Below are 26,989 nucleotides of genomic sequence, written 5' to 3' on the forward strand. Positions count from 1 at the left end.
CTGCCCTCCCCCCGCTTTTGTAGTAAGAACACTTGACTCAAGATTTATGTTCTTAACTAGGTGGGGCTATGCATATGAGTGCACTGGAAGCCGAGGTGCTGGACGGTTGCATGTACCCGGGTTGCGCCCCCGCGCTAGGATCCTTACCCCTATCCGCTGGCAGCCAAAGCCAAGGGCGCGGCTGGGCGGGGCCGCTGGCGGCACCCAAGCCGGCGCGACCCTCCCACTTCCTCTGCACAGCCTCGTGGTCTTTCCGGGGCTACGGTGAGCTGAGGGCCGACGAGTGTTTCCACATCTCCCAGCGGGCACGGTTCACGGACCACCTGCCGCAGGTGAGGCCCCGCCTCGCCCTGCAGTCAGCAGCCTCGATGGGCCCTTGCAGGTGAACACGCGCCACGACATCGCGGTGCAGCCCTCGCTGGGACGGTGCATGGGGCTGTGCAGACCCGCGCCCCCCTGCCCCTGTGATTCCGGACCTGAGGGTGCGGGTGCAGGTGGCTCGGCCTCCCCCGCAGGGCGCCCAGGTTGGGGGCCTCCCCGAGCAGGGCATCCCCCCAGGGCGGTGCCCCGGGACGCGTGCGCTTCCCGCGCTGTCCCGAGTCCTTGCCTCCCGCCGCAACACCTTCCTTGAAGGGGCCGAGAGGGCGAGCGGAGCTGGGGGCGCCGGAGGGAGAGGGAGGGCCACCATCTCTGACACCCCGAGGCAGGAGAGGTGTCGCCGAGGAAGGCGCCCCAGTGGCCGTGGTCCCTGGAGGAGGGCATGGCCCGGGCCATGGTGCGGGTGATCTGGGAGCCGCGGGAGGCCTGGGGAGGCGTTCTCCCAGGAGCCCGAAGCAGCCGCCGCCGGTGGCGAGGCCCCAGACGGCCGTGACCGTGACCGAGGCGAGCCGGCCGCTGCGGGAACAGGTGGTGGCTAGAGCCTGGAGCCAGCGAGGAGCGCGGCGGGCGTTTCCAGTTCTTAGAGCAGGAAAAAGACTGTGATTACTGCAAGGATGGGAAAGTGCAGGTGCCAGGTGTGTACACCGCGCTCACGAGGTTTACTTAAAGCAGTTTTGTAGAACTTGTCCGAAGTCATCTAACCCTTACCGAGTGGAGGATGTCACCTGTAAAAGTTCTAAACAGTCTAGACGCTCTTGCCCAGTAAAACTTTGTCAATTCCACCCTAAAAGTCTCCATCCTCACGATTGGTGCAGGAGATGCACAGGAAACGCCTGTCCTCCACAGCACCTTCAGCTTCAAATACATAGTTCACATGAACATAAAAAAGGCCCTGCTGAACCGGTGTTAGTGGCAGACAAGTGAGCTTTTTTTCATGCTCCTCCTTTCTGCTTCTCCCTTCTCAAAATACTTCACAAAAGGCTGTATTTTTGACAAGTATTAAGTTTTGCAAAAGTATTTTAAAAGCATTAAGTATTGCAAAACAATTGACCAAAAAAGTACATAATACAGTATTGTTGACTACAGACATTACCTTGCATAACTGAAACTTTATACCAACTGAACAACATGAGTTTGAGTATTTTAGATACCTCATATAAGTGGAATCATTATGCTAAGTGACATAAGCCAGTCACAGAAGGACAAATACTGCATGATTCCAAACAATAGATTTTTGATCGTTATTAACATGATCCTGTATAAAATAGGGACATTTAAGAATAAAATAAATATGCAATATATTTTAAAAACATTTCTAATAAAATATAACATGTGCCAGGCATATCTAAAGGTATACATTGACTAGCTGAACAACTTCAAAGAAAATATACCTAATGCTTACATGTAGACACATGCTACAACGTGGCTGACCCTTGAAGACATGCTAAGTGAAATAAGCAAGTCACAATAGGACAAACATTGTATAATTCTTCTTACCTAGAGGAATCAAATTCATAGAAATGGGAAGCAGAATGGTGGTTGCCAGGGGTGAGGGGAAGAGAAAAATGGGGAGTAAGTGTTTAATGGGTATGGAGTTTGGATTTGGGATGATGGAAAAGTTCTGGAGATACATGATTGTGTTGGGTGTACAATAGTGTGAAGGTGCTTAGTGCCACTCAACTGTACACTTAAAAATAGTTAAAAAGGTAATTTTTATATTACGTATATTTTACCACAATAAAATTTCGAATATATATATATATATATATCTAATTTTCAATCATAACATACAGAAAAAGACTGTGTGTATGTTCCAAAAAGGACGGCAGGATTGACAGATGTGTGTTTAAATCAAAACCGTTTGGACAATTCCATGGGGAAAAAAGCTCTTTTAATTGAATAAATAGGAGTTGCTAGAGCATTTAACCTGCGAATATAAATTGTTACACTTCAAAGTAGAAGTTGGTACAATATTCAAGTGAAAGAAGCTTAAACCAAGAATCCAGTGCAATGCATTTAATCTTTACTGTGATACTGTCTCTGGATGTCTTCCATATTTTGAAAAATAAATATTGAATACTAAAAATACTTCCTGAGAGTAAGGGAAATACATGTATATTTAGTGGAGAAAAGATCCTTGTGGGTTCTCAATAAATATTAACAAAATGTTTATATATTATAATCATATTAAAGCCTAATATATGCTTATTGAATGGAACATTCCCATACAAACTTTTTTCTTACGTAATAGAGAACTGATTTACTTCCAAACTGGAGAGTTCATAAATATTTTAATTTTCATGATCCAGAATTTTCCTCAGCTGACACAATGAAATTCTTTTTCTTCTGCCAATATGCTTCAGTGGTTAAATATGCAAGACAAAGCTTCGTCATAATTTAAAAATATTACTCTAACTGATGAACTCAGTGAAATTTCACTAAAATTATGAACTGTGGCATATCTCATCTTCTGATTAGAGATGATGAAATGTGTTTTGTAGTTACAGAAGTTTTAATAAAAGAAACCACATAATCAAAATCACTGTTTTTAATGAATACATTTTGTTTATATGAATACATGATTTTTTAGATTTTGTAAACATTTAACATTTAACACATGTGGTTTCATAAGACATTTATTAGCTGCCAGAATGTGTTTGGCCCTCCTGGTTTTCTTCAGATATTTATAACTTCACCTTAAATGTTTTGAATTATGTAGGGGAAATATTAATGGAAGAACTTCAACTTTGGTTTGAAGCTTGACTTGTATTTTATAGTGCAGTTAAGTTCTAGAATATTTAGCTTTAAAAAATGTCCTTTGAAGTGTACTGGAACGAATGTCTTTGGTAAAAACACCTGGGAAGTTCACCAAGATTTTTACAGAGGTGATTGCACCATTTTGCTTTCATATATCTTTATAGTGATGGACTTTAAAAATTAATTTTCATTTTTCAAAGGACAGTGGTGTTTAGTGTTCTGTGGAAAGTGCAATGATTGACATTTTAACTGATAAAACATCCAGGTAATGAAAGAAATGGTTTGAACTTTTCTCCTAAAGCCAAATTTCAACATTTATTCAATCCAAAGTTATTTTGTCTTGAAATCTTCTTTACATTTTTGCAGTTGAGTGACACAGGCACAGATGTGAAGACTCTGCGGAAGGGTTTGGTGATGCTTGGGTGACTTTGACTTTCCATTTCCACACTCACTGGTCTTATAGCTATTTCACACCATTGCATATAACAATAAGATTGTTATCTGCATGGACTTGCTTCCTTTGTGAATTAATATATAATTTATTGCCCCAATAGGGCAATATTGAATTTATTGCCCAAACAGAGTCACTTGAGAGGAAAGAGAGGAGAGATATTATTATCCTTGGACAGCGGGTGTAACCTGGGACAATCCCGGGCCAACCCAGATGGAAGATTTTCTATTCCAAGGATGTGTGCCTTTAGGAATTGAGGGTACCCGTGGTGGGGGAGGTGGAAGGATTCCTTGACCAAGTTCACAACCAAGAATTTGCAACCTGTAAGCACATTTCAGAGGTCAAGTATATATTTCAAATCCTGTCTATTTCTACATTCTACCAAGTGACTTAGAAGAGCTGGGAGGTGGCTTGGCAGGTGGCAAAGTTCACAGAGGACCAAAGAACTAGATCAGAGGATTTCCTGGATGCCCAGGGAGACAGTCACAGCTAGGTCATAGGTTCTTAAGACTGTCACAAAACAGAAGAGGCTCTCCTTGGAGCATTAACTTTTTATCAATAACAGTATCTTATCAACTCTGTAGCCAGAGCTGTGAAAAGGAAAACATCCAGAAGCAATAGATTTCCAGCTAAGTACTATGTGGGTGAACAGCATCTCCTTGTCATGTTGATTCACCATTAGGTGATGTGCAACAGTTTTTCATTATTATATGATAGTTAATTTGCTTGTTTTTATTTTTTGGGAAATATATTTAAGGGGAAAATAATATCTGCTTGTAAAGAAAAATATCTTTCATTATATATCCATTATATGACTGTCTAAACAAGCATAGCTCTAAGATCTGTACGTTTAATTTACATGTAGAGAAAATTTAAGTGGCCCTGTCACTTGCAAAGTGCACTTCAGTGTTTTAAGAGTTGACACGTTAGTGATGAAATATCTGGTCATGAAACCAGGCATCCATTTGTATAGAAATTTGAAGATCCTTTGATTATTAAGATATAGTGGGCTTATTCAATATGCTGATAAAATTGCTCACATTATTTAAAACTGAAAATAATGGTTCAGAGCAAGCATACAGAGAAGCAGTCTTTTAAATTTTGAGACAGAGTCCCAGGTGCAGGGAGGCTTCAAAGTATAAGCTTTGGTGTCAAACAACTCAAAGCCTGGATATTCCATTTACTAAAATTTACCATAGGTGAGTTGCTTAGTGCTAAAGTTTCAAAAAGAAAATCTTTTGGGGATAATTACGCTTGCTGTGTAGGGCATTTGTGAAAACAAATGGTAATATATGCAAAATACTTGACACATACTTGGAGCTCAGTGGGAACACATCTATTATTACTTTTATTAAAGATGATAGAATTGTGTTGTTAGGGAGCTTGCCAAAACTTTAGGTGTTTTCTGACCAAGAATTATTTTGTCCTCCCATCTGTTATGAAAATGTGTCTGCATAAAGAGGAATACCTGGAAATACGTTTTAAATTAATTGTATTAATTTATCCCCCAAACTAAGATAGGCTGATACTATGATTCTTATTTCAGGAAAAGAAAATTTAAACACATAAAAGCTAATTTCTTGAAGGCACAAATCAAGTTGTTAGAACTTCTGGTGTATGGCCCAGTCCGCTGAAACTTTTGTTTTTCCTCACTAACTTGGTGAAAAAGCTAGGAAAGGTGCTTAGGAAGCTTACCCCAAATCCTGACTTTCTCTAGAAGTCATGCTTTGTGATAAATGTAGGAACTTAAGTATTTTTCAACTTTTTAGTTGTGTATTAAGAAGGGGAAACAAAGCAAAGTTCAAAATATCTAATTTACCTGCAATGCAAAGTGGCTAGGGATTTTTTTTTTTTTTTTTTTTTTGAGAAACAAACTAGCATAATAGAATGAATTCTAAGGTGCTGACCTCAAGCTCTTCAGGTGTCTAGAATTAATTTAAATACCATCCTTTCAAATTTTTTTTAACCATCTTGGTGGGTGAATCTTTTTCATCTTGGCAGGTGAATTGGTTACTCTCTGAAAAGCTGTAGAGTTTCACCCTGTGTCATTAAATGCAGTGGAGATGGCCAACCAGGGTGGAATGTGCCAGGCTTGGAGACAGAAGAGTGTAGAAGGGCAATGCCTCACACAGCACATGGAACACTTTGTGAGGTTGGAAAAAGTAAAACTACTCTGATGATCAGGAAACATTCTTTACGAAGTGGAGTGACAGTTCTGACTGCATAAGTTGATTGGCTAACATAGAGTCAATGTTTCCCTGCTTGCTTCCCCTTCATTTCTCCTTACCAGTTTTCTTTTCGTGCATAACAGCAAATCATCTCAGGTGTGGCTTTGAGTCTGGTTTCTGTGGCTGGGAGCCACTTCTCACAGAAGAAGATTCACACTGGGAATTCGTGAAAAGGTTGACGAGTGTAGACCACCATCTTCCTGATGCTGAGAACACAACAAACACAAATCATGGTAGGACATTTTCCTCTTTTTTTTTTTTCTTCCCCCCCAAAATTGTTGTCTTTCTTTCCTGTTGTGGAATGATGATACTATGTATTTTCACTTCTATATATAGACTTTATAAATGGAACTCTGGTTTGTCTTGCTTTAAATTGTCCTGATCAACTTAATAATTTGTGCTTAATTGAGTTTCCTGAAAGGAGCATTGTTTTAATAACAAAACTTTTTGTTACACTTTTTAAAAGGTTGGATTGAAGGCATGAAGAGGGGAAAAGTCTTCTGGTAATTTTCTCTAGTTGTCATGAATCATGTACAGTAGGATTGTCTTTTTAGAGCAATCCAAATTTCATAAAACAGAAAGAAAAATAGTTTAATCCTTTTTCTAAGAACAGAGAACAGAGAGTTAGCACTATCTTTAAAATAAATCTACAAATACTTGAATGCAATGTAATCACTCTTATGGCTTCTTTGTAATAAACAATCTTACTTCTTCCCCATATATACTTTTTTTTTTTCTCATTTGTATATTTATTCTTTTTTTTTTTTTTAAACATCTGTATTGGAGTATAATTGCTTTACAATGGTGTGTTAGTTTCTGCTTTATAACAAAGTGAATCAGTTATGCATATACATATGTTCCCATATCTCTTCCCTCTTGCATCTCCCTCCCTCCCACCCTCCCTATCCCACCTCTCTAGGTGGTCACAAAGCACCGAGCTGATCTCCCTGTGCTATGCGGCTGCTTCCCACTAGCCATCTATTTTACGTTTGGTAGTGTATATATGTCTATGCCACTCTCTCACTTTGTCACAGCTTACCCTTCCCCCTCCCCGTATTCTCAAGTCCATTCTCTAGTAGGTCTGTGTCTTTATTCCCGTCTTGCCCCTACATTCTTCAGGACCTTTTTTTTCTTAGATTCCATATATATGTGTTAGCATACGGTATTTGTTTTTCTCTTTCTGACTTACTTCACTCTGTATGACAGACTCTAGGTCCATCCACCTCATTACAAATAACTCAATTTCGTTTCTTTTTATGGCTGAGTAATATTCCATTGTATGTATGTGCCACATCTTCTTTATCCATTCATCTGTTCCCACTACTGGGCATATACCCTGAGAAAACCATATTTCAAAAAGAGTCATGTACCAAAATGTTCATTGCAGCTCTATGTACAATAGCCAGGACATGGAAGCAACCTAAGTGCCCATGTATACTTTTAATCAGCAGTACAATTTTTACATATCCCCTTAAAGTAGAGCAACCATAACTACATATGGCATTCCAATAAGGCTTTGTGAAGCTCCAAGGAAAACAGAAGGGTTTTGTTTGGATAACATTACAAAGGTACATTAGTATCATATTAACTTAATAATAAGACAACTGTACTGTAGATCCTCTTTAAGCTTGTATAACCCCACTGGACATTATTATATTTGTTTCTCCTTTGAGATTTCCAAAGAAGTACGTGAAAACTAACAGTGTTGACTGTGTCTTTAGCCACTGGAAATTGGGGTTAGTTGGGGAGGATGTTAGGGGATGGGAGGAAGACTTTGGCTATCCATCCGTTATCTAAAACTATAAATGCAGCTTATAATTTAACAGTGGAGTGAGATCTTAATTTTTGCTTTTGTGCCAATGAGCCTTATTTTTCCCTTAAGATTCTGTGACAGATTGGATTAAATTTAAAGTTTATGATAGGAAGGAGACTATTAATTATTAGAACTATATGTATTAATAGTACATTTCCTCCAAGCTCATATAATGTTTTTTTTTTTTCCTTTCTCAAACCAGTTATTGAGTATATATCATATTACTAGAGTTGGGTGTACACAGGTGGAAGGATATTTGGGTTGTTTCTAAGTTTTGGTGATTATGAATATTCTATAAGATTTGCCTACAGGTTTTGTCTGGATATAAGTTTTCATTTAACTTGAGCACTCTTTCCAATTCCCATGCATAATTAACATTTCCACTCTGGTTAGTGAAAAGACCCTACTATTGCTGGCCCTTTGTGACCTTGGGGCAATGTTTCAGCTGCCCCTTTTAGAAGCTTTTCCTCCAGCCTCAGGTAGTTTCCTTATATCCATATCCTGGTCAGTACTCAGGTGGAAATTTGGGGGGAACTCTCTGGAGATCTCTGGAGCTCTCTCTCTTTGCAGCTCTCCCCTCCTGGAACTCTGCTTTATGAACTATAGCCACCTGAGTCTCCCCGAGGTGCTATCTTTTCAACTTGAGGAGACCACCACACTCCTCCTGGCTTCCCCCTCCCTGAATGGCAGCTGGAAACGCGGTTTAGGCAGTAAGCTGGGGAAATTGTATGGCTTAGTTCATTTGTTTCACCTCTCAGAGATCATTATCCTGTGGTTCTACATTCCCATTGCCCTACATTTGAAAACTATTATTTAGTATATATTGTTTTGATTTCTTTGCTACTGTTAGACAGAAGACTAAATCTGGTCCCTGATACTCAACCTTGCCTGGAAACAGAAAAAGCCTAATTCTTTTTGTTTTTTTGCTTTATTTCTTTTGTCTGGATATGCCATTATATATCTAGCCATAATCTTATTGAGTGACAATATTATGACAGTGCTGCAAAATCCGTACTTATATGCATTTTCTTATATGGGGAACTTTTATTCTATGCAGTAACTGACTAAAAGTGAGACTCCTATTTTTTTACCAAAAGATATGTACTTTCCCCTCAAATTTTAATACTTAAAATTCCAGCAGCAAAAAAGAGTGCTTTTTTTCTATTTGCCTACCATCAATAGACATTATATTCTCTTAATTTTTAAAAAACTATGGGTATAAAATGATTTTTCGTGTGTAACCTTGATTTGTCTTTCACTGAAAAATGATTTTTCAGATGTTCCTAATTTTTCAATTTATTTAGATCTTTAATTTCTCTAAATATTTGAAGCTTTCAGTGCATAGACTTAAAAATATTTTGCTAGTATTTTCTTAGGTTTTTAATATTTTTGCAGCTACTGTGTCACCTTTTAAAACCTTATTTTTTTTGGTTGCTGTATATATAAGTGCAATTATATTTTTAAATACTGACCTTGTATTCAATGACCTTGTTAATTTTTTTTATTATAGTTAAGAATTTATAAATGTTTCAAATTTTCTGGGTTCATAATTACTTTGTCTTCAAATAATGACAATTTTACTTCCTTCTTTCTAAATCTTAAGCCTTTTGTTTTTTTTCTAGTTTTATCGCCCTAGATAGGACTTCGGAAAAATGTTAAATAGAGCTTGTGATAGCTGCTGTACTTCTCTTGTTCCTATTTAGGGGAAAAGCTGTCAGTAATTCAGCCTTGAATGCTGTAGATCCTAAAAGATTGTTTTGTTTCAGATAAAGATGTTTCCAAGCATACCACAAGGAGATCAGCTCAGTGCTTTGTGTCCACCTAGAGGGGTGGGATAGGGAGGCTGGGAGGGAGACGCAAGAGGGAGGAGATGTGGGCATATATGTATAGCTGATTCACTTTGTTATACAGCAGAAACTAACACACCATTGTAAAGCAATTATACTCCAATAAAGATGCTAAAAGAAAAAAAAAGATGTTTCCTTCTATTCATAGTGTGTTAAGTTTATATATATATATACACACACACACACACACGTATGTTAGCATGTTAAAACTTGTCACATGCTTTTTTCAGCATATGTTGTGATAATCATATGATCATGATATTATCCTTTTTGTTTCTAATAAAATGAATGATTTTTCAAATATTAAACCATCCTTGCATTCCTGATCCAAACCTCCTTTCGTTGGTTTTATTTATGATTTCTTTCTTCCTTCTTAATGGTAATATTTGTGATATTTTTACCTAAATTCATTATAAAGTCATTATAAATGTTCTCACAGCATGTAAGGAGTCCCTTCCGGGCCATTGTATTAAGGGGGCCCATCCTTTGCAACAGGTGAGGTTGAGGCTGGCCTGGAAAGCTTAACATGGAGAGACTGACGCCTCCATTCTTTTTTATTTTATTTTTTTTAATTTTTGAACTTTATTTTATTTATTTTTTTTATACAGCATGTTCTTATTAGTCATCAATTTTATACACATCAGTGTATACATGTCAATCCCAATCGCCCAATTCATCACACCACCAACACCACCCCCCACCCCCGCGGCTTTCTCCCCTTGGTGTCCATATGTTTGCTCTCTACATCTGTGACTCAACTTCTGCCCTGCAAACCGGTTCATCTGTACCATTTTTCTAGGTTCTGCATACATGGGTTAATATACGATATTTGTTTTTCTTTTTCTGACTTACTTCACTCTCTATGACAGTCTCTAGATCCATCCACGTCTCAACAAATGGCCCAATTTCGTTCCTTTTTATGGCTGAGTGATATTCCATTGTATATATGTACCACAACTTCTTTATCCATTCATCTGTCGATGGGCATTTAGGTTTCTTCCATGACCTGGCTATTGTAAATAGTGCTGCAATAAACATTGGGGTTCATGCGTCTTTTTGAATTATGGTTTTCTCTGGGTATATGCCCAGTAGTGGGATTGCTGGATCATATGGTAATTCTATTTTTAGTATTTTAAGGAACCTCCATACTGTTCTCCATAGTGACTGTATCAATTTACATTCCCAGCAACAGTGCAAGAGGGTTCCCTTTTCTCCACACCCTCTCCGGCATTTGTTGTTTGTAGATTTTCTGATGATGCCCATTCTAACTGGTGTGAGGTGATACCTCACTGTAGTTTTGATTTGCATTTCTCTAATAATTAGTGATGTTGAGCAGCTTTTCATGTGCTTCTTGGCCACCTGTATGTCTTCTTTGGAGAAATGTCTATTTAGGTCTTCTTGCCATTTTTGGATTAGGTTGTTTGTTTCTTTAATATTGAGCTGCATGAGCTGTTTATATATTTTGGAGATTAATCCTTTGTCCGTTGATTCGTTTGCAAATATTTTCTCCCATACTGAGGGTTGTCTTTTCGTCTTGTTTATGGTTTCCTTTGCTGTGCAAAAGCTTTGAAGTTTCATTAGGTCCCATTTGTTTATTTTTGTTTTTATTTCCATTACTCTAGGAGGTGGATCAAAAAAGATCTTGCTGTGAATTATGTCAAAGAGTGTTCTTCCTATGTTTTCCTCTAAGAGTTTGATGGTGTCTGGCCTTACATTTAGGTCTTTAATCCATTTTGAGTTTATTTTTGTGTATGGTGTTAGGGAGTGTTCTAATTTCATATTTTTACATGTAGCTGTACAGTTTTCCCAGCACCACTTATTGAAGAGACTGTCTTTTCTCCACTGTATATCTTTGCCTCCTTTGTCATAGAGTAGTTGACCATAGGTGCGTGGGTTTATCTCTGGGCTTTCGATCTTGTTCCATTGATCTATGTTTCTGTTTTTGTGCAAGCACCATATTGTCTTGATTACTGTAGCTTTGTAGTATAGTCTGAAGTCAGGGAGTCTGATTCCTCCAGCTCCGTTTTTTTCCCTCAAGACTGCTTTGGTTATGCGGGGTCTTTTGTGTCTCCACACAAATTTTAAGACTTTTTGTTCTAGTTCCGTAAAAAATGCCATTGGTAATTTGATAGGGGTTGCACTGAATCTGTAGATTGCTTTCGGTAGTATAGTTATTTTCACAATATTGATTCTTCCAATCCAAGAACATGGCCCATCTCTCCATTTGTTGGTATCATCTTTAGTTTCCTTTATCAGCGTCTTACAGTTTTCTGCATACAGGTCTTTTGTCTCCCTAGGTAGGTTTATTCCTAGGTATTTTATTCTTTTTGTTGCAATGGTAAATGGGAGTGTTCCCTTCATTTCTCTTTCAGATTTTTCATCATTAGTGTATAGGAATGCACGCGATTTCTTTGCATCAATTTTGTATCCTGCAACTTTAGCAAATTTATTGATTAGCTCTAGTAGTTTTCTGGTAGCATCTTTAGGATTCTCTATGTATAGTATCATGTCATCTGCAAACAGTGACAGTTTTACTTCTTCTTTTCCAATTTGTATTCCTTTTATTTCTTTTTCTTCTCTGATTGCTGTGGCTAAAACTTCCAAAACTATGTTGAATAATAGTGGTGAGAATGGACATCCTTGTCTCTTTTGGCTAAAACTTCCAAAACTATGTTGAATAATAGTGGTGAGAGTGGACATCCTTGTCTCGTTCCTTGTCTTAGAGGAAATGCTTTCAGTTTTTCACCATTGAGGATGATGTTTGCTGTGGGTTTGTCGTATATGGCCTTTATTATGTTGAGGTAGGTTCCCTCTATGCCCACTTTCTGGAGAGTTTTTATCATAAATGGGTGTTGAATTTTGTCAAAAGCTTTTTCTGCATCTATTGAGATGATCATATGGTTTTTCTCCTTCAATTTGTTAATATGCTGTATCACATTGATTGATTTGCGTATATTGAAGAATCCTTGCATCCCTAGGATAAATCCCACTTGATCATGGTGCATGACCTTTTCATTGTGTTGTTGGATTCTGTTTGCTAGTATTTTGTTGAGGATTTTTGCATCTATATTTATCAGTGATATTGGTCTGTAATTTTTTTTGTGTGTGGTATCTTTGTCTGGTTTTGGTATCAGGGTGATGGTGGCCTCATAGAATGAGTTTGGGAGTGTTCCTTCCTCTGCAATTTTTTGGAAGAGTTTGAGAAGGATGGATGTTAACTCTTCTCTAAATGTTTGATAGATTTCACCTGTGAAGCCATCTGGCCCTGGACTTTTGTTTGTTGGAAGATTTTTAATCACAGTGTCAATTTCATTTCCTGTGATTGGTCTGTTCATATTTTCTGTTTCTTCCTGGTTCAGTCTTGGAAGGTTTTACCTTTCTAAGAACTTGTCCATTTCTTCCAGGTTGTCCATTTTATTGGCATAGAGTTGCTTGTAGTAGTCTCTTAGGATGCTTTGTATTTCTGCGGTGTCTGTTGTAATTTCTCCTTTTTCATTTCTAATTCTATTGATTTGAGTCCTCTCCCTCTTTTTCTTGATGAGTCTGGCTAATGGTTTCTCAATTTTGTTTATCTGCTCAAAGAACCAGCTTTTAGTTTTATCGGTCTTTGGTATTGTTTTCTTTGTTTCTATTTCATTTATTTCTGCTCTGATCTTGATGATTTCTTTCCTTCTGCTAACTTTGGGTTTTGTTTGTTCTTCTTTCTCTGGTTCCTTTAGGTGTAAGGTTAGATTGTTTATTTGAGATTTTTCTTGTTTCTTGAGGTACGCTTGTATAGCTATAAACTTCCCTCTTAGAACTGCTTTTGCTGCATCCCATAGGTTTTGGATCATCGTGTTTTCATTGTCATTTGTCTCTAGGTATTTTTTGATTTCCTCTTTGATTTCTTCAGTGATCTCTTGGTTATTTAGTAACGTATTGTTCGGCTTCCATGTGTTTTGTGTTTTTTACGTTTTTTTCCCTGTAATTCATTTCTAATCTCATAGCGTTGTGGTCAGAAAAGATGCTTGATATGATTTCAGTTTTCTTAAATTTACTGAGGCTTGATTTGTGACCCAAGATGTGATCTATCCTGGAGAATGTTCCATGTGCAGTTGAGAAGAAAGTGTAATCTGTGTTTTTGGATGGAATGTCCTATAAATATCAATTAAATCTGTCTGGTCTATTGTGTCATTTAAAGCTTCTGTTTCCTTATTTATTTTCATTTTGGATGATCTGTCCATTGGTGTAAGCGAGGTGTTAAAGTCCCCCACTATTATTGTGTTACTGTTGATTTCCCCTTTTATAGCTGTTAGCAGTTGCATAATGTATCGAGGTGCTCCTATGTTGGGTGCATATATATTTATAATTGTTATATCTTCTTCTTGGATTGAACCCTTGATCATTATGTAGTGTCCTTCCTTGTCTCTTGTAACATTCTTTATTTTAAAGTCTATTTTATCTGTTATGAGTATTGCTACTCCCGCTTTCTTTTAACGTCTATTTTGTCTGATATGAGTATTGGTACTCCAGCTTTCTTTTTTGTTTTTTTTTTTTTTTAATTTTAATTTATTTATTTATTTTATTTTATTTATTTATGGCTGTGTTGGGTCTTCGTTTCTGTGTGAGGGCTTTCTCCAGTTGCGGCAAGTGGGGACCACTCTTCATCGCGGTGTGCGGGCTTCTCACTATCGCGGCCTCCCTTGTTGCGGAGCACAGGCTCCAGACGCGCAGGCTCAGTAATTGTGGCTCACGGGCCTAGTTGCTCCATGGCATGTGGGATCTTCCCAGACCAGGGCTCGAACCCGTGTCTCCTGCATTGGCAGGCAGGTTCTCAACCACTGCGCTACCAGGGAAGCCCTCCAGCTTTCTTTTGATTTCCATTTGCATGGAATATCTTTTTCCATCCCCTCACTTTCAGTCTGTATGTGTCCCTAGGTCTTAAGCGCGTCTCTTGTAGACAGCATATATATGGGTCTTGTTTTTGTATCCATTCAGCAAGCCTGTGTCTTTTGGTTGGAGCATTTAATCCATTCATGTTTAAGGTAATTATCGACATGTATGTTCCTGTGACTATTTTCTGAATTGTTTTGGGTTTGTTTTTGTAGGTCCTTTTCTTCTCTTGTGTTTCCCACTTAGAGAAGTTCCTTTAGCATTTGTTGTAGAGCTGGTTTGGTGGTGCTGAATTCTCTTAGCTTTTTCTTGTCTGTAAAACTTTTGATTTCTCCATCAAATCTGAATGAGATCCTTGCCAAGTAGAGTAATCTTGGTTGTGGGTTCTTCCCTTTCAACACTTTAAGTATATCATGCCACTCCCTTCTGGCTTGTAGAGTTTCTGCTGAGAAATCAGCTGTTAACCTTATGGGAGTTCCCTTGTATGTTATTTGTTGTTTTTCCCTTGCTGCTTTCAATAATTTTTCTTTCTCTTTAATTTTTGCCAATTTGATTACTACGTGTCTTGGCGTGTTTCTCCTTGGGTTTATCTTGTTTGGGGCTCTCTGCGCTCCCTGGACTTGGGTGGCTGTTTCCTTTCCCATGTTAGGGAAGTTTTCAACTATAATCGCTTCAAATATTTTCTCTGGTCCTTTCTCTCTCTCTTCTCCTTCTGGGACCCCTATTATGCGAATGTTGTTGCGTTTAATGTTGTCCCAGAGGTCTCTTAGGCTGTCTTCATTTCTTTTCATTCTTTTCTCTTTATTCTGTTCCGCAGCAGTGAATTCCACCATTCTGTCTTCCAGGTCGCTTACCCGTTCTTCTGCCTCAGTTATTCTGCTATTGATTCCTTCTAGTGTAGTTTTCATTTCAGTTATTGTATTGTTCATCTCTGTTTGTTCTTTAATTCTTCTAGGTCTTTGTTAAAGATTTCTTGCATCTTCTCGATCTTTGCCTCCATTCTTTTTCTGAGGTCCTGGATCATCTTCACTATCATTATTCTGAATTCTTTTTCTGGAAGGTTGCCTATCTCCACTTCATTTAGTTGTTTTTCTGGGGTTTTATCTTGTTCCTTCATCTGGTACATAGCCCTCTGCCTTTTCATCTTGTCTATCATTCTGTGAATGTGGTTTTTGTTCCACAGGCTGCAGGATTGTAGTTCTTCTTGCTTCTGCTCTCTGCCTCTGGTGTGTGAGGCTATCTAAGAGGCTTGTGTAAGTTTCCTGATGGGAGGGACTGGTGGTGGGTAGAGCTGACTGTTGCTCTGATGGGCGGAGCTCAGTAAAAATTTAATCTGCTTGACTGCTAATGGGTGGGGCTGGGTTCCCTCCCTGTTGGTTGTTTGGCCCGAGGCAACCCAACACTGGAGCCTACCTGGGCCCTTTGATGGGGCTAATGAGAGACTCTGGGAGGGCTCACACCAAGGAGTACTTCTAGAACTTCTGCTGCCAGTGTCCTTGTCCCCACGGTGAGCTGCAGCCACCCCCCTGCCTCTGCAGGAGACCCTCCAACACTAGCAGGTAGGTCTGGTTCAGTCTCCCCTGGGGTCACTGCTCCTTCCCCTGGGTCCCGATGCACACATTGCTTTGTGTGTGCCCTCCAAGAGTGGAGTCTCTGTTTCCCCCAGTCCTGTCGAAGTCCTGCAATCAAATCCCACTAGGCTTCAAAGTCTGATTCTCTAGGAATTCCTCCTCCCGTTGCCGGACCCCTAGGTTGGGAAGCCTGACATGGGGCTCAGAACCTTCACTCCAGTGGGTGGTCTTCTGTGGTATAAGTGTTCTCCAGTCTGTGAGTCACCCACCCAGCAGTTATGGGATTTGACTTTACTGTGACTGTGCCCCTCCTACCGTCTCATTGCGGTTTCTCCTTTGTCTTTGAATGTGGGGTATCTTTTTTGGTGAGTTCCAGTGTCTTCCTGTCGATGATTGTGTAGCAGCTAGTTGTGATTCAGGTGTTCTCACAGGAGGGAGTGAGAGCATGTCCTTCTACTCTGCCATCTTGGTTCCTCCTCACTATACACCTGGTGGTGCAGTGGACAAGAATCTACCTGCCAACGCAGGGGACACAGGTTCAATCCCTGGTCCAGGAAGATCCCATATGCAGCGGAGCAACCAAGCCACGACCACTGAGCCTGTGCTCTAGAGCCTGCACGCCACAACTACTGAAGCCCGTGTGCCCAGAGCCCACGCTCCGCAGCAAGAGAAGCCACCAAAACAAGAAGGCCGCACACCACAACGAAGAGCAGCCCCTGCCTGCCACAACTAGAGAAAGCCTGCGCACAGCAACGAAGACCCAACACAGCCAAAAATCACCCCTCCATTCTTTATTTTTATACTGTGCTGCTCAGCTAGCCCGTCTGGGGTATATGGGTGTACAAGAGTTTTACAATGAACAGTTTGGATTAACAGGAACAGTCTCTTTGGCATACTGTAATTCCACAGGTCTCTTAACTCAGTGTATTCTGTGGAGCAGGCTTGCAAGAAAATAAATCCAGAGACGTATTCCTGGAAGTACATGGGTCTGGGGTCAGAGTTCAGTATCTTTAGGCCTAACCTGCGTATATAAACTTTAAGTGAGTATTATCTGTTTTTCAAATATTTGGTTAAAATTCTCTCAGGATTACATTTAGCGTCCACATCAGTTTTTACTAACATAATATTTTCATAATATCATCTTTCCATCTAATAACATGTTATCTCTTTTCATTTAATCAGAAGGCTTATAGTATTCCATGGAGTTTTTTTTTTTTTTTTTTAAACATCTTTATTGAAGTATAATTGCCTTACAATGGTGTGTTAGCTTCTGCTTTATAACAAAGTGAATCAGTTATACACATACAATATGTTCCCATATCTCTTCCCTCTTGCATCTCCCTCCCTCCCACCCTCCCCATCCCACCCCTCTAGGTGGTCACAAAGCACCGAGCTGATCTCCCTGTGCTATGCGGCTGCTTCCCACTAGCTATCTATTTTACATTTGGTAGTGTATATATGTCCATGACACTCTCTTACCCTGTCACATCTCACCCCACCCCCTCCCCATATCCTCAAGTCCATTCTCTAGTAGGTCTGTGTCTTTATTCCCGTCTTGCCACTAGGTTCTTCATGGCTTTTTTTTTTTTTTTCCTTAGATTCCGTATATATGTGTTAGCATACTGTATTTGTTTTTCTCTTTCTGACTTACTTCACTCTGTATGACAGACTCTAACTCCATCCACCTCATTACAAATACCTCCATTTCATTTCTTTTTATGGCTGAGTAATATTCCATTGTATATATGTGCCACATCTTCTTTATCCATTCATCTGTCGATGGACATTTAGGTTGCTTCCATGTCCTGGCTATTGTAAATAGAGCTGCAATGAACATTTTGGTACATGACTCTTTTTGACCTATGGTTTTCTCAGGGTATATGCCCAGTAGTGGGATTGCTGGGTCGTATGGTAGTTCTATTTGTAGTTTTTTCAGGAACCTCCATACTGTTCTCCATAGTGGCTGTATCAATTTACATTCCCACCAACAGTGCAAGAGTGTTCCCTTTCCTCCACACCCTCTCCAGCATTTATTGTTTCTAGATTTTTTGATGATGGCCATTCTGACCGGTGTGAGATGGTATCTCATTGTAGTTTTGATTTGCATTTCTCTAATGATTAATGATGTTGAGCATTCTTTCATGTGTCTGTTGGCAATCTGTATATCTTCTTTGGAGAAATGTCTATTTAGGTCTTCTGCCCATTTTTGGATTGGGTTGTTCGTTTTTTTGTTATTGAGCTGCATGAGCTGCTTGTAAATCTTGGAGATTAATCCTTTGTCAGTTGCTTCATTTGCAAATATTTTCTCCCATTCTGAGGGTTGTCTTTTGGTCTTGTTTATGGTTTCCTTTGCTGTGCAAAAGCTTTTAAGTTTCATTAGGTCCCATTTGTTTATTTGTGTTCTTATTTCCATTTCTCTGGGAGCTGGGTCAAAAAGAATCTTGCTGTGATGTATGTCATAGAGTGTTCTGCCTATGTTTTCCTCTAAGAGTTTGATAGTGTCTGGCCTTACTCCATGGAGTTTTATAATGTTCTTCATATAAGTCTTGTCCCATTCTTGTTAAATTTATTCCTACGTATTTTGTATTATTGTTGTTAACTGTGAGTAGAAAATTTCTTACCACTCTACATCCCGTGTCTTACTGCTAAAATAAATAAAAATGACTTAAAAGTGTTTCTCTGTTTCTATTTACCTTACTAAATTCTTTTATTCATACTTGTCTTTATTAAAAGATAACATCTGTTGGGGTTTCTATTTTTACAATTATATTATTGGCAATACTTGTGGAACTCTATCTCTACTTTTCTATTGTGTTTACTAGAAATTTTGTTCTCTTGACTTTCACATTTACTAGATTTATAAGATAATCCTGGTCCACGATAATTAATATTATCTCATATATCCTCTAATTACTAATGGTGACACAATTCTCTAGGTAGTTTCTCATTGTAATTAAATAGTTTTGTTGTTTACCATTGAAAATGTTATTTATTTTGTGGTTGGTCACTAATCTTTATTAATTGTTTTTTTAAAATATTTTATTGAGGTTATTTGGAATGGCTGACTGTTTTTCACAGTCTTTTCAATATTTGTTGATATGAATCTATGATTTTACTCTTTAATTTGTTGATCTCATTGACTGTTGATAGGTCTGTTAAATCAAACCAAACCTCTATTCTTGGAAAGCTCACTCGTCAGGATACATTATTTTTTGATAAGAATTTCAGATGCAATTGAAACATTTTAATTTGAATTTTGTATGTATGATCATGAGTGATATTGCTCTATTTTTATTCTATTTTCATCATTCTTAACAGAGATATCTGGCATCATAAAATGAGTCAGGGAGCTCTCCATATTTTTCTAAGACCTGAGATATATGCAAGTCATGTGCTAGTATTCTTTAAAAATTAAATAAAATTAAATAAAATTAAATAAAATTCAGCTGTAGTGCCATATGTTCTGGTAGATTTTTTTCCTATCACTTTTCCAGTTACTTTTGTGGCATAATCAATTTGTTCAAACCCTTTGCTTCCTTTAGATTTTGGAGTTTTAGTGTTTATATGTTTCATCCTTCATTAACTGCTTGTTTGAAATCATCCATATTGTTTTAAATGACCAGGGGAGTAAGATCTTTGAATGTATGTTAATTTTAGAATTTTAATTACTCTTGACATTATTCAGTTGAGTTTTACTTGAACCTCAAGTAAAGGATTTTTAAGCTGGATTAATTTTTCAAAATCATCTTTTCCTGCTCTACTCTTTTATAGGTGAAATAGAGAATTTAATGAGCTCATATATGCTGTTTCTATTACTCTTAGTTTAGATTTTGGGAACAGTGATCTTTATCCTTCCCAATTGGCTTTGAGATTTAACACCCATATAAACTGGGTTCTATTTTTCCCACTCAGAGACCACACTGCTGACTTGCAACCTTGGTTGTTTGGTTAAACATGTGGTGGTATCTATAAAGTAATATGTTTTAATTCTGAAATCCTTTTCATTCTGTGCAGTCAGCATTGATCTGTGTCTAAGAAAATCACCTTTGAATGTGTTTTTTTCATCAAAATAGTTGGCTTTCCAAGTTGCCCATCACTCTATGATTATCAAAGGGCAGGATCAGGACTTGACATTGTTTAGCATAACCTTCCTTGTAAATTTTCATTATTCAAGGAAGCTACCCCTGACAGCCGTTCAGAATGTGTGATCCTTCCAGCTGCTAAGAGATGTTATCCCGCGCCTACATTTGCCATGAGCACATCCACTGTAGTTAAAATCTAAAAGCAGTTATTTTGTTAACACTAGATTAGATCTTTAATTAAGCTTTCATCCCCACTAGCACAGACAACAGTGTCAAACATGTAAGCCCCAGGAGAAACCAAACGCATTCTATAGGCTCCTATCCTTCAGTACATCGGGAAGAAACTTACAAGCAAATGTCTCATGGGAATTTTGTAAGGGTATGTTGAATATCTAATTGTAAACTTAGAAGCTTCATTTAATTTGATTTCTAACTGTGAGGTGAGTTAAGCCAATAAACATATTTGTTGAGAGGATTTAGATCAAGAGCTTGTTTTTCATCACTTGGGTTTTATTTTAGATATTTAATGTTATCCATATGAAAGCACTTTTTTTGTTATCTACAGAGCTTAATGGTTAAGAAGTAAAAATGTAATTTTCTTTATCTGATTGACAGTTGAATGTGTGCACCTTAGGGCAAAGAACGACTAAATGTCCAACAGTAGAACTTGTATCCCTATGGCTTTACGTTTGTTTTTGCAGGATCGTTTATTTATTTGGGGGCACATGGATCACCTGCAGTGGCCAAGCTTGGAAGTCCTGTTCTTACAAAATCACTCAATGCCTCTACCCTGTGTCAGGTACCCAATTATTGGAATTTCCATTGGCCATTCTGTAGTTGTAAACTGTTAAGCTTGGGTTACTCTAGCTAGTACATGCCTGCTGTGTTTTACTAATATTTTCACAATGAACTGAGAGATTTATATGAGCTATTTCAACGTGAAATGTCATTTTGTTCCGGAAGACATTTGCAGTATATAACTTACACCCTTCTTTTGGGGGGCCTATTCAAAAATATTTCTGTCATTTTGCATTCTTTCCATGTAGTTCTTTCAATAATTTAAAGCTGTGGATACAGGTTGCCCAAACTGCTTGTTATCTTGGCCAACAGTGTTAGTTGAGGAAAATAAAAGCAGTTCAACAAGTTCTACTGAAAGAAAAATGAAAGGATGAATAAAGAAAGATAAATATGTGCAGAAAAAATAATTACATTTCCAAAATTTTATTTTTTCAGTTAGTCCTTCTGGTGCCAGGTAAACACAGACCAAGGGATAAAATACTCAGGTCATTTCCACAGCACAACAGAGAAGAAAGAAGAGGGACTTTGGAGTCAGATGGACCTAGTTCCACCTGGTTCCAATCTCAGTTCTGCTACAAACGATATGCTTCCTTTGAGACTCAGTGTCCACACTGGAAGCATAGTGTTAGCCTGCCTTCTTCACATGGTTGTGAGAATTCAAACGTGATTAAGTAAAGCACCTGGAAAAGTACTTGGCAGGTATTAGGTGTTCAATAAACATAATCCCTTTACTTTCCTTAACATGAATGCCTATTAGATGCTTCTGTTCAGCTTGCCTTGCTTTCCGTCCTTTTGAGAGTTCTGACATGTCCCTAAGCCTTTAGGATTTCAGCTTTTTTTTTTTTTTCTTGGTTATCAGAAAATAATGAAGGGATCAATAGTGCCATGCACTAAGTTCATTACCTAGAAACTCAGGGTTACAGCACTAACACAGGCATTCCTGATGATAAATTACAGATCATCAGACCTTTTTAATTAAAGTATAAATTTAATTATACTTTCAGCTTGATATAATTCTCAGTGAGTGTGTCCAGAACTCTTAATAGGTTGTCCTTCTCTTTTTTTTTCCCCTTTGGTTTTTGCTGCCCATTTCTCTGTGGGAATTTGGATTAAAGCAACTGCCTGGACTCCACTTCCACCTCACCCAGATGGACTCTGGAGTCTCCCACCTGTGGTTTATTTTAATTAAATCTTATGTGATAGATGTAGGGTTTTTTGTTTGTTTGTTTGTTTTTTTTGAGAACTCCTGAAGCATTTACTTGCTCTTTAAAAGTACCTTACAGGCTTACTGAACTTTAATTTAATGTCATATACCAAAGTAATGCAATTGCTGTTGTTAAATTCGTTAATGACACTGGATAAAAAAAGAATAGAATTTGTTAATTCTGCCTCTTTTACAGAAATGTGAACACTAACACTAAGAGCTTATTAGAAATTCTGAGACTCACTGAGAAATCATACAGTTTTCTTCTTTTTAAAGATGATCTGCATTTCCCATTGTTGTATGTGGGTAGCCATTAATCTGTGGTCATAGGGATTGACCCACAATTTATGATTGTTTCTACTTGACATTTTTCTCTATTGTGGCTTAAGTTTGGAGCTTACCTGTGGGAGCTATTGGGGCGGAGCCTCAGTGAAAGCAATGGACAATTTAGATACTTGGTGGTTTATCTCTCAGAACCAAGTCCTCAACCTTCCAAGGCCTTGGATACTGATTTAGAGGTTTGCCTTGGTTTGTGGAAAAGTAAGAGTATTACAGACTGCCAAAGAGGTATTTGTTTTTTCCCTTTTATCTATATCTGCTTGAATGTTGGTAATCTTTGAGTTAGAGGGAGGGATATTTGGATTACTTTATAGTACTTTCCAGCTTAGCATTACTATTAGATTGTTAGAGGTTATTTATAGTCTGAGATACACATGGCCAAAGTTCTCTCCCATAGGAGTATTCTAAGAATATACTATTACTGTTTTATAAGTTTGTGGTAATGTGGGATTTTTTCTTTCATGAAAGTTACAAAATAAGCTAACAAACCAAATTCTTATCTTCTCGAGTAATCAGAAAATCCAGCTGATCTTCCTAATTGGAACATACTGATTGATAATAGTTGTATTCATGGAATAGCGAATGTTCTTTATTATAAAATGGTAAAGTGGGGTGGTGAAATAACCAAAGTTGGGCACTTTGATATGATTAAAGCCTTCATTTTATGAAATTACATTTTTTTCTCTACATAATCATACCAGGCTAACAGAGTTAAGAATATTTGTTTGAAAGGACTTTAAAGGAATATGAAGCTTTCTTTTGAGTCCTTTTTTCTAACAGCAGCTTTTTAGGGTCTTTTTGCATGAATTACCCTGTACTTTATGTGTAGCCAACACATGGCATCAACATGCAGAATTGTTCCTGTAACTACTCATTGTTCAAGATGTGGACTTTTATTTAAAAGCTTCAAAAGCTCCTTTGGTCACTGGTGGAAATTTGGCATTTTTCCTTGGAATAGCCAGGAGATAGGACAAACAGAACATGTGGGAGCCAGAAGCTACTATTTCTTATTGCTGTCGAAATACTGTTACTGTTTCTTTCTTATTTTAAACTTTTTCTTTTTTAAATTAATTTATTTTATTTTGATGTTTATTATTTTTGGCTGCGTTGGGTCTTCGTTGCTGTGAGCTGGCTTTCTCTAGTTGCGGCGAGTGGAGGCTACTCTTCGTTGCGATGCTCGGGCTTCTCATTGCGGTGGCTTCTCTTGTTGTGGAGCATGGGCTCTAGGCACACGAGCTTCAGTAGTTGTGGCACGCGGGCTCAGTAGTTGTGGCTCACGGGCTCTAGAGCGCAGGCTCAGCAGCTGTGGTGCATGGGCTTAGCTGCTCGGGGGCATGTGGGATCCTCCTGGACCAGGGCACGAACCTGTGTCCACTGCATTGGCAGGCAGATTCTTAACCACTGTGCCACCAGGGAAGCCCTGTTACTGTTTTTAATAAATTAGGAAATGTAAAATCTGAAGATTTATGTGGATATTAATATTTTCTCACTCTCATATTTGAGTTACTGTATAAAAGACATATCTCACTTTTAGGACTTCATAATTAAATACAGCAGGACTGGTAACATGAAGCTTCCGCTTTCAATGCCACTTTGTGTGTGTGTCTTTTGTTTTTTTGTATTCCCCAACTCATTTTGCTATTCTAATCCTCTTTAATCAAAAAATTCATAAAATTAAAAAGAAGTGAATAGAGATACCAGGAAAAAGACAGATGAAATGAAAGATAGGTTGGCTCCAAAAATAAAGTTTATGAGGGCCAGGCTACATATTTGAATCTAAGTTTTCCAGCAGCCAATGCAGAGAGAGACATGTGAGAACTCATTTGGTTCAGATTCAAGGAAGTAAAGAACAAAACAAAAATAGTTCTTCTGAGACTTCTCCCCTGCTTGCACACATACCAGTGTAAATGTTCTTTCTCTGATTCAGTGCACACCTATTGCTTCCCTACTCCGTGCTCATCATAGCCTTTAATGCTGGGAATGTACTAGGGACAATGTAAACACGTTTGCCATAACAAAATATAGAATTTAGTGAGGCATATTGATAGCAGTTCAGTGTGAAGTGCTACAGAGAGTGAGAAAAATATAAAATACATATAATATGTAATATTATATGTAAGTATATATAATATATAATGTAACAGTATATAAATTAAACAAATATATATTATATATAATATATAACATACACATATATACGTATAAACCATATATATAAGTGATAACCCACTTATAACAACTCTCTCAATGAGTTTGAAAAGGCCATCTCTTGTAATGTTCCCCAAGTAGAGTGATGAGCTCATAGCAGAGAGAAATTTAGAAAAAAAAGTAATATACAATGGGGCTTGGAATGGTGCACTCATGATCTGTTCTCTGATTGTTTTGTTTACTCCAATGATAGTATTAGAGCATGAGATGGAATCTAGAGGAAGCAATGGTTTATTGGGGAAAGGTTGAGCAGATATTCTCCCCAGTTGTACATTGTCAAAACACATGAAGATTAATCATTTAGATGAGAAAAACAGATTATATTTTATTGAAGATTGTAAACTTTTACTTAAGCTTGTTCAGATAAAAATAGGCAAAAACATGATAATGAATAGGAGTCATAAGAATCACTATGGTAATGATGAGGGGTGTGTGTGTGTGAGAGAGAGATGAATGCTCCCCCTCCCCTACACTGACTTATTCCACTTGAGTTTTGAGGAGTTACAGATATCTTGTTTCTTTTCCTTTTTTTTTTAAAACTTTTTTGTGTTTTACTCTTTTTATTATTCTAGACCTTGAAGATATAACAGGTGTAGCAAATACCAGACAGGGGTCGACATGAAGCAGAGAAGGCAGAGGTAGCTGAGAATTTGGAGAATAACTGTGAAAAGACATGAAGATCTGACCAAAAAGCTCCCTAATAGGGAAGCAAGTGGAACAAAGACCATAGGAAAATTGAGGAAAAAAGCAGAAAATTTGAAGAGTTCCAACGGGAGACAGACCAAAATAAAATGAAACAGAAAAGAGAAATAAAGAAGACATTATTTTGAACTTCTAAATAATGTCCTGTTAATGTCCTTTGCAAAATTTAGTCTCAGAGATTTACTAATTAGTAATTACTAATTGTTCCTAATTACATTCTTCTGTAGAACTGGCCATTCCTCTGGGAATATCACAGGGCCCTGTAGAAACCAAAGAGCAAGATTAGTTATTCACCTACACTCGGTAACTAGTAGTATAAGTCACCTGATATGGTGTCCTTTCTTTTTATAGTAAAATGAATGATTCAGTGTGTGTGTGTGTGTGTGTGTGTGTGTGTGTGTGTGTGTTTTGGCCGCACCAAGTGGCATGTGGGATCTTAGTTCCCCAACCAGGGATGGAACCCATGCCTGCTACAGTGGAAGCGTGGAGTCTTAAACACTGGACCTCCAGGGATGTCCCAGATTCAATATTTCTAAAAATATACAAATAATATAAAATCAGAGAATACAATTAAAAACAGTAAAGTAATTTGAGCTTCATTTCTTTTCTTTCCAATTTGCAATTAAAGGAACTGCTTTGTTGGAAGTTTTTTAACCACAGGAAATTCTCTTGAATAAAATGATTCACGGTCTTGCATAGTCACCCTATACATACAACCCAAGTTGTACATGTATATACAACTTAGTGAAAACCGAGGAGAAATAAAAGCAAGCCTTTAATATTAACATTTTATATAACTGCTTTTTAATGAATCAGGCATGAATCAAGACAATAATTTCCTTTAAAATGAAAAGTAGTAAATAAATTTTAAATGGTTGGTGTAATTTTAACATACAGCTCTTTTTAATAGAATTTTCTGTGATGGAAATTTTCCTCTGCTATGTCCACTATGGAAGTCACTAGCTACAAATAGCTATTGAGCACTTAAAATGTGATGAGTGTAACCAAGAAAGTGACTTTTTCATTTTGTTTAATTCATTTACATGTAAATAGCCACACTGTTTTCATACCTTTGTCATCATATGCACTATACTTAATTGTTCCTTTTCTTTTCACTCTCTCCCATAAAGCTCTGAGGTCCTTAAGGACACTTAATTCCTTGCACATTTTATAACACAGAGCAGGTCTCTCTTTCAAGGTTTATAGACATTTGCTTTAGCAAGAATGCTGATGGTCCCACTCAAACGTCCTTCTTTTCTTCAATACCTATTAACTGAATACCTGCTAAATACAAAGTGCCTTGATATGTTCTAAGAGGAATTCACAACGTGCATTGTGATTCTGAGTTTAAGACTTAGTGTTCCACTGCTAGTGTGTATCACAGTGAGAGCCACGATGTTGGCTAAGTTCCTATCGAAAATCACAGCTGTATTTATAACTTTTGTTCAGTGATTTTACCCTTACCAATATTAAATTTGAAAAGACTCTGGAAAGTTTCTTGGTCTATACCGAACTAAAGAATTCTCCTTAAATCTCTACAATGCCAATTCTGTTTTTAAAAAAGTAAATTAAATATAAGTTCTAAGCTCTTATCTTACTGAATATAAATCCCATTGGTATTTACTCTTAATGCACTATTAAAATAACTTCGCACTGGTAATGTACTGAGTGACAACATGACAGCTTGAAATTCTGATGGGGCTTGCACAGCTCTTGTACAACTAGGTTTAAAGCTCCAT

At 37.8% G+C, this 26,989-nt stretch overlaps 1 protein-coding gene across 1 annotated transcript in view; it reads left to right on the forward strand.

Annotated features, from left to right (window-relative positions):
• Positions 1–26,989, forward strand: part of MALRD1 (MAM and LDL receptor class A domain containing 1) — a 620,077-nt gene that overhangs the window by 99,808 nt on the left and 493,280 nt on the right. Inside the window, exons 12-13 of the mRNA XM_068545334.1 lie at positions 5,898–6,047; positions 20,701–20,798. Of these exons, the coding sequence (XP_068401435.1) occupies positions 5,898–6,047; positions 20,701–20,798 (248 nt within the window). The remainder of the gene's footprint in view (positions 1–5,897; positions 6,048–20,700; positions 20,799–26,989) is intronic.

Source organism: Eschrichtius robustus, chromosome 1 (genome assembly GCF_028021215.1).
Source record: "Eschrichtius robustus isolate mEscRob2 chromosome 1, mEscRob2.pri, whole genome shotgun sequence".
NCBI classification, from domain to species: Eukaryota; Metazoa; Chordata; class Mammalia; order Artiodactyla; family Eschrichtiidae; genus Eschrichtius; species Eschrichtius robustus.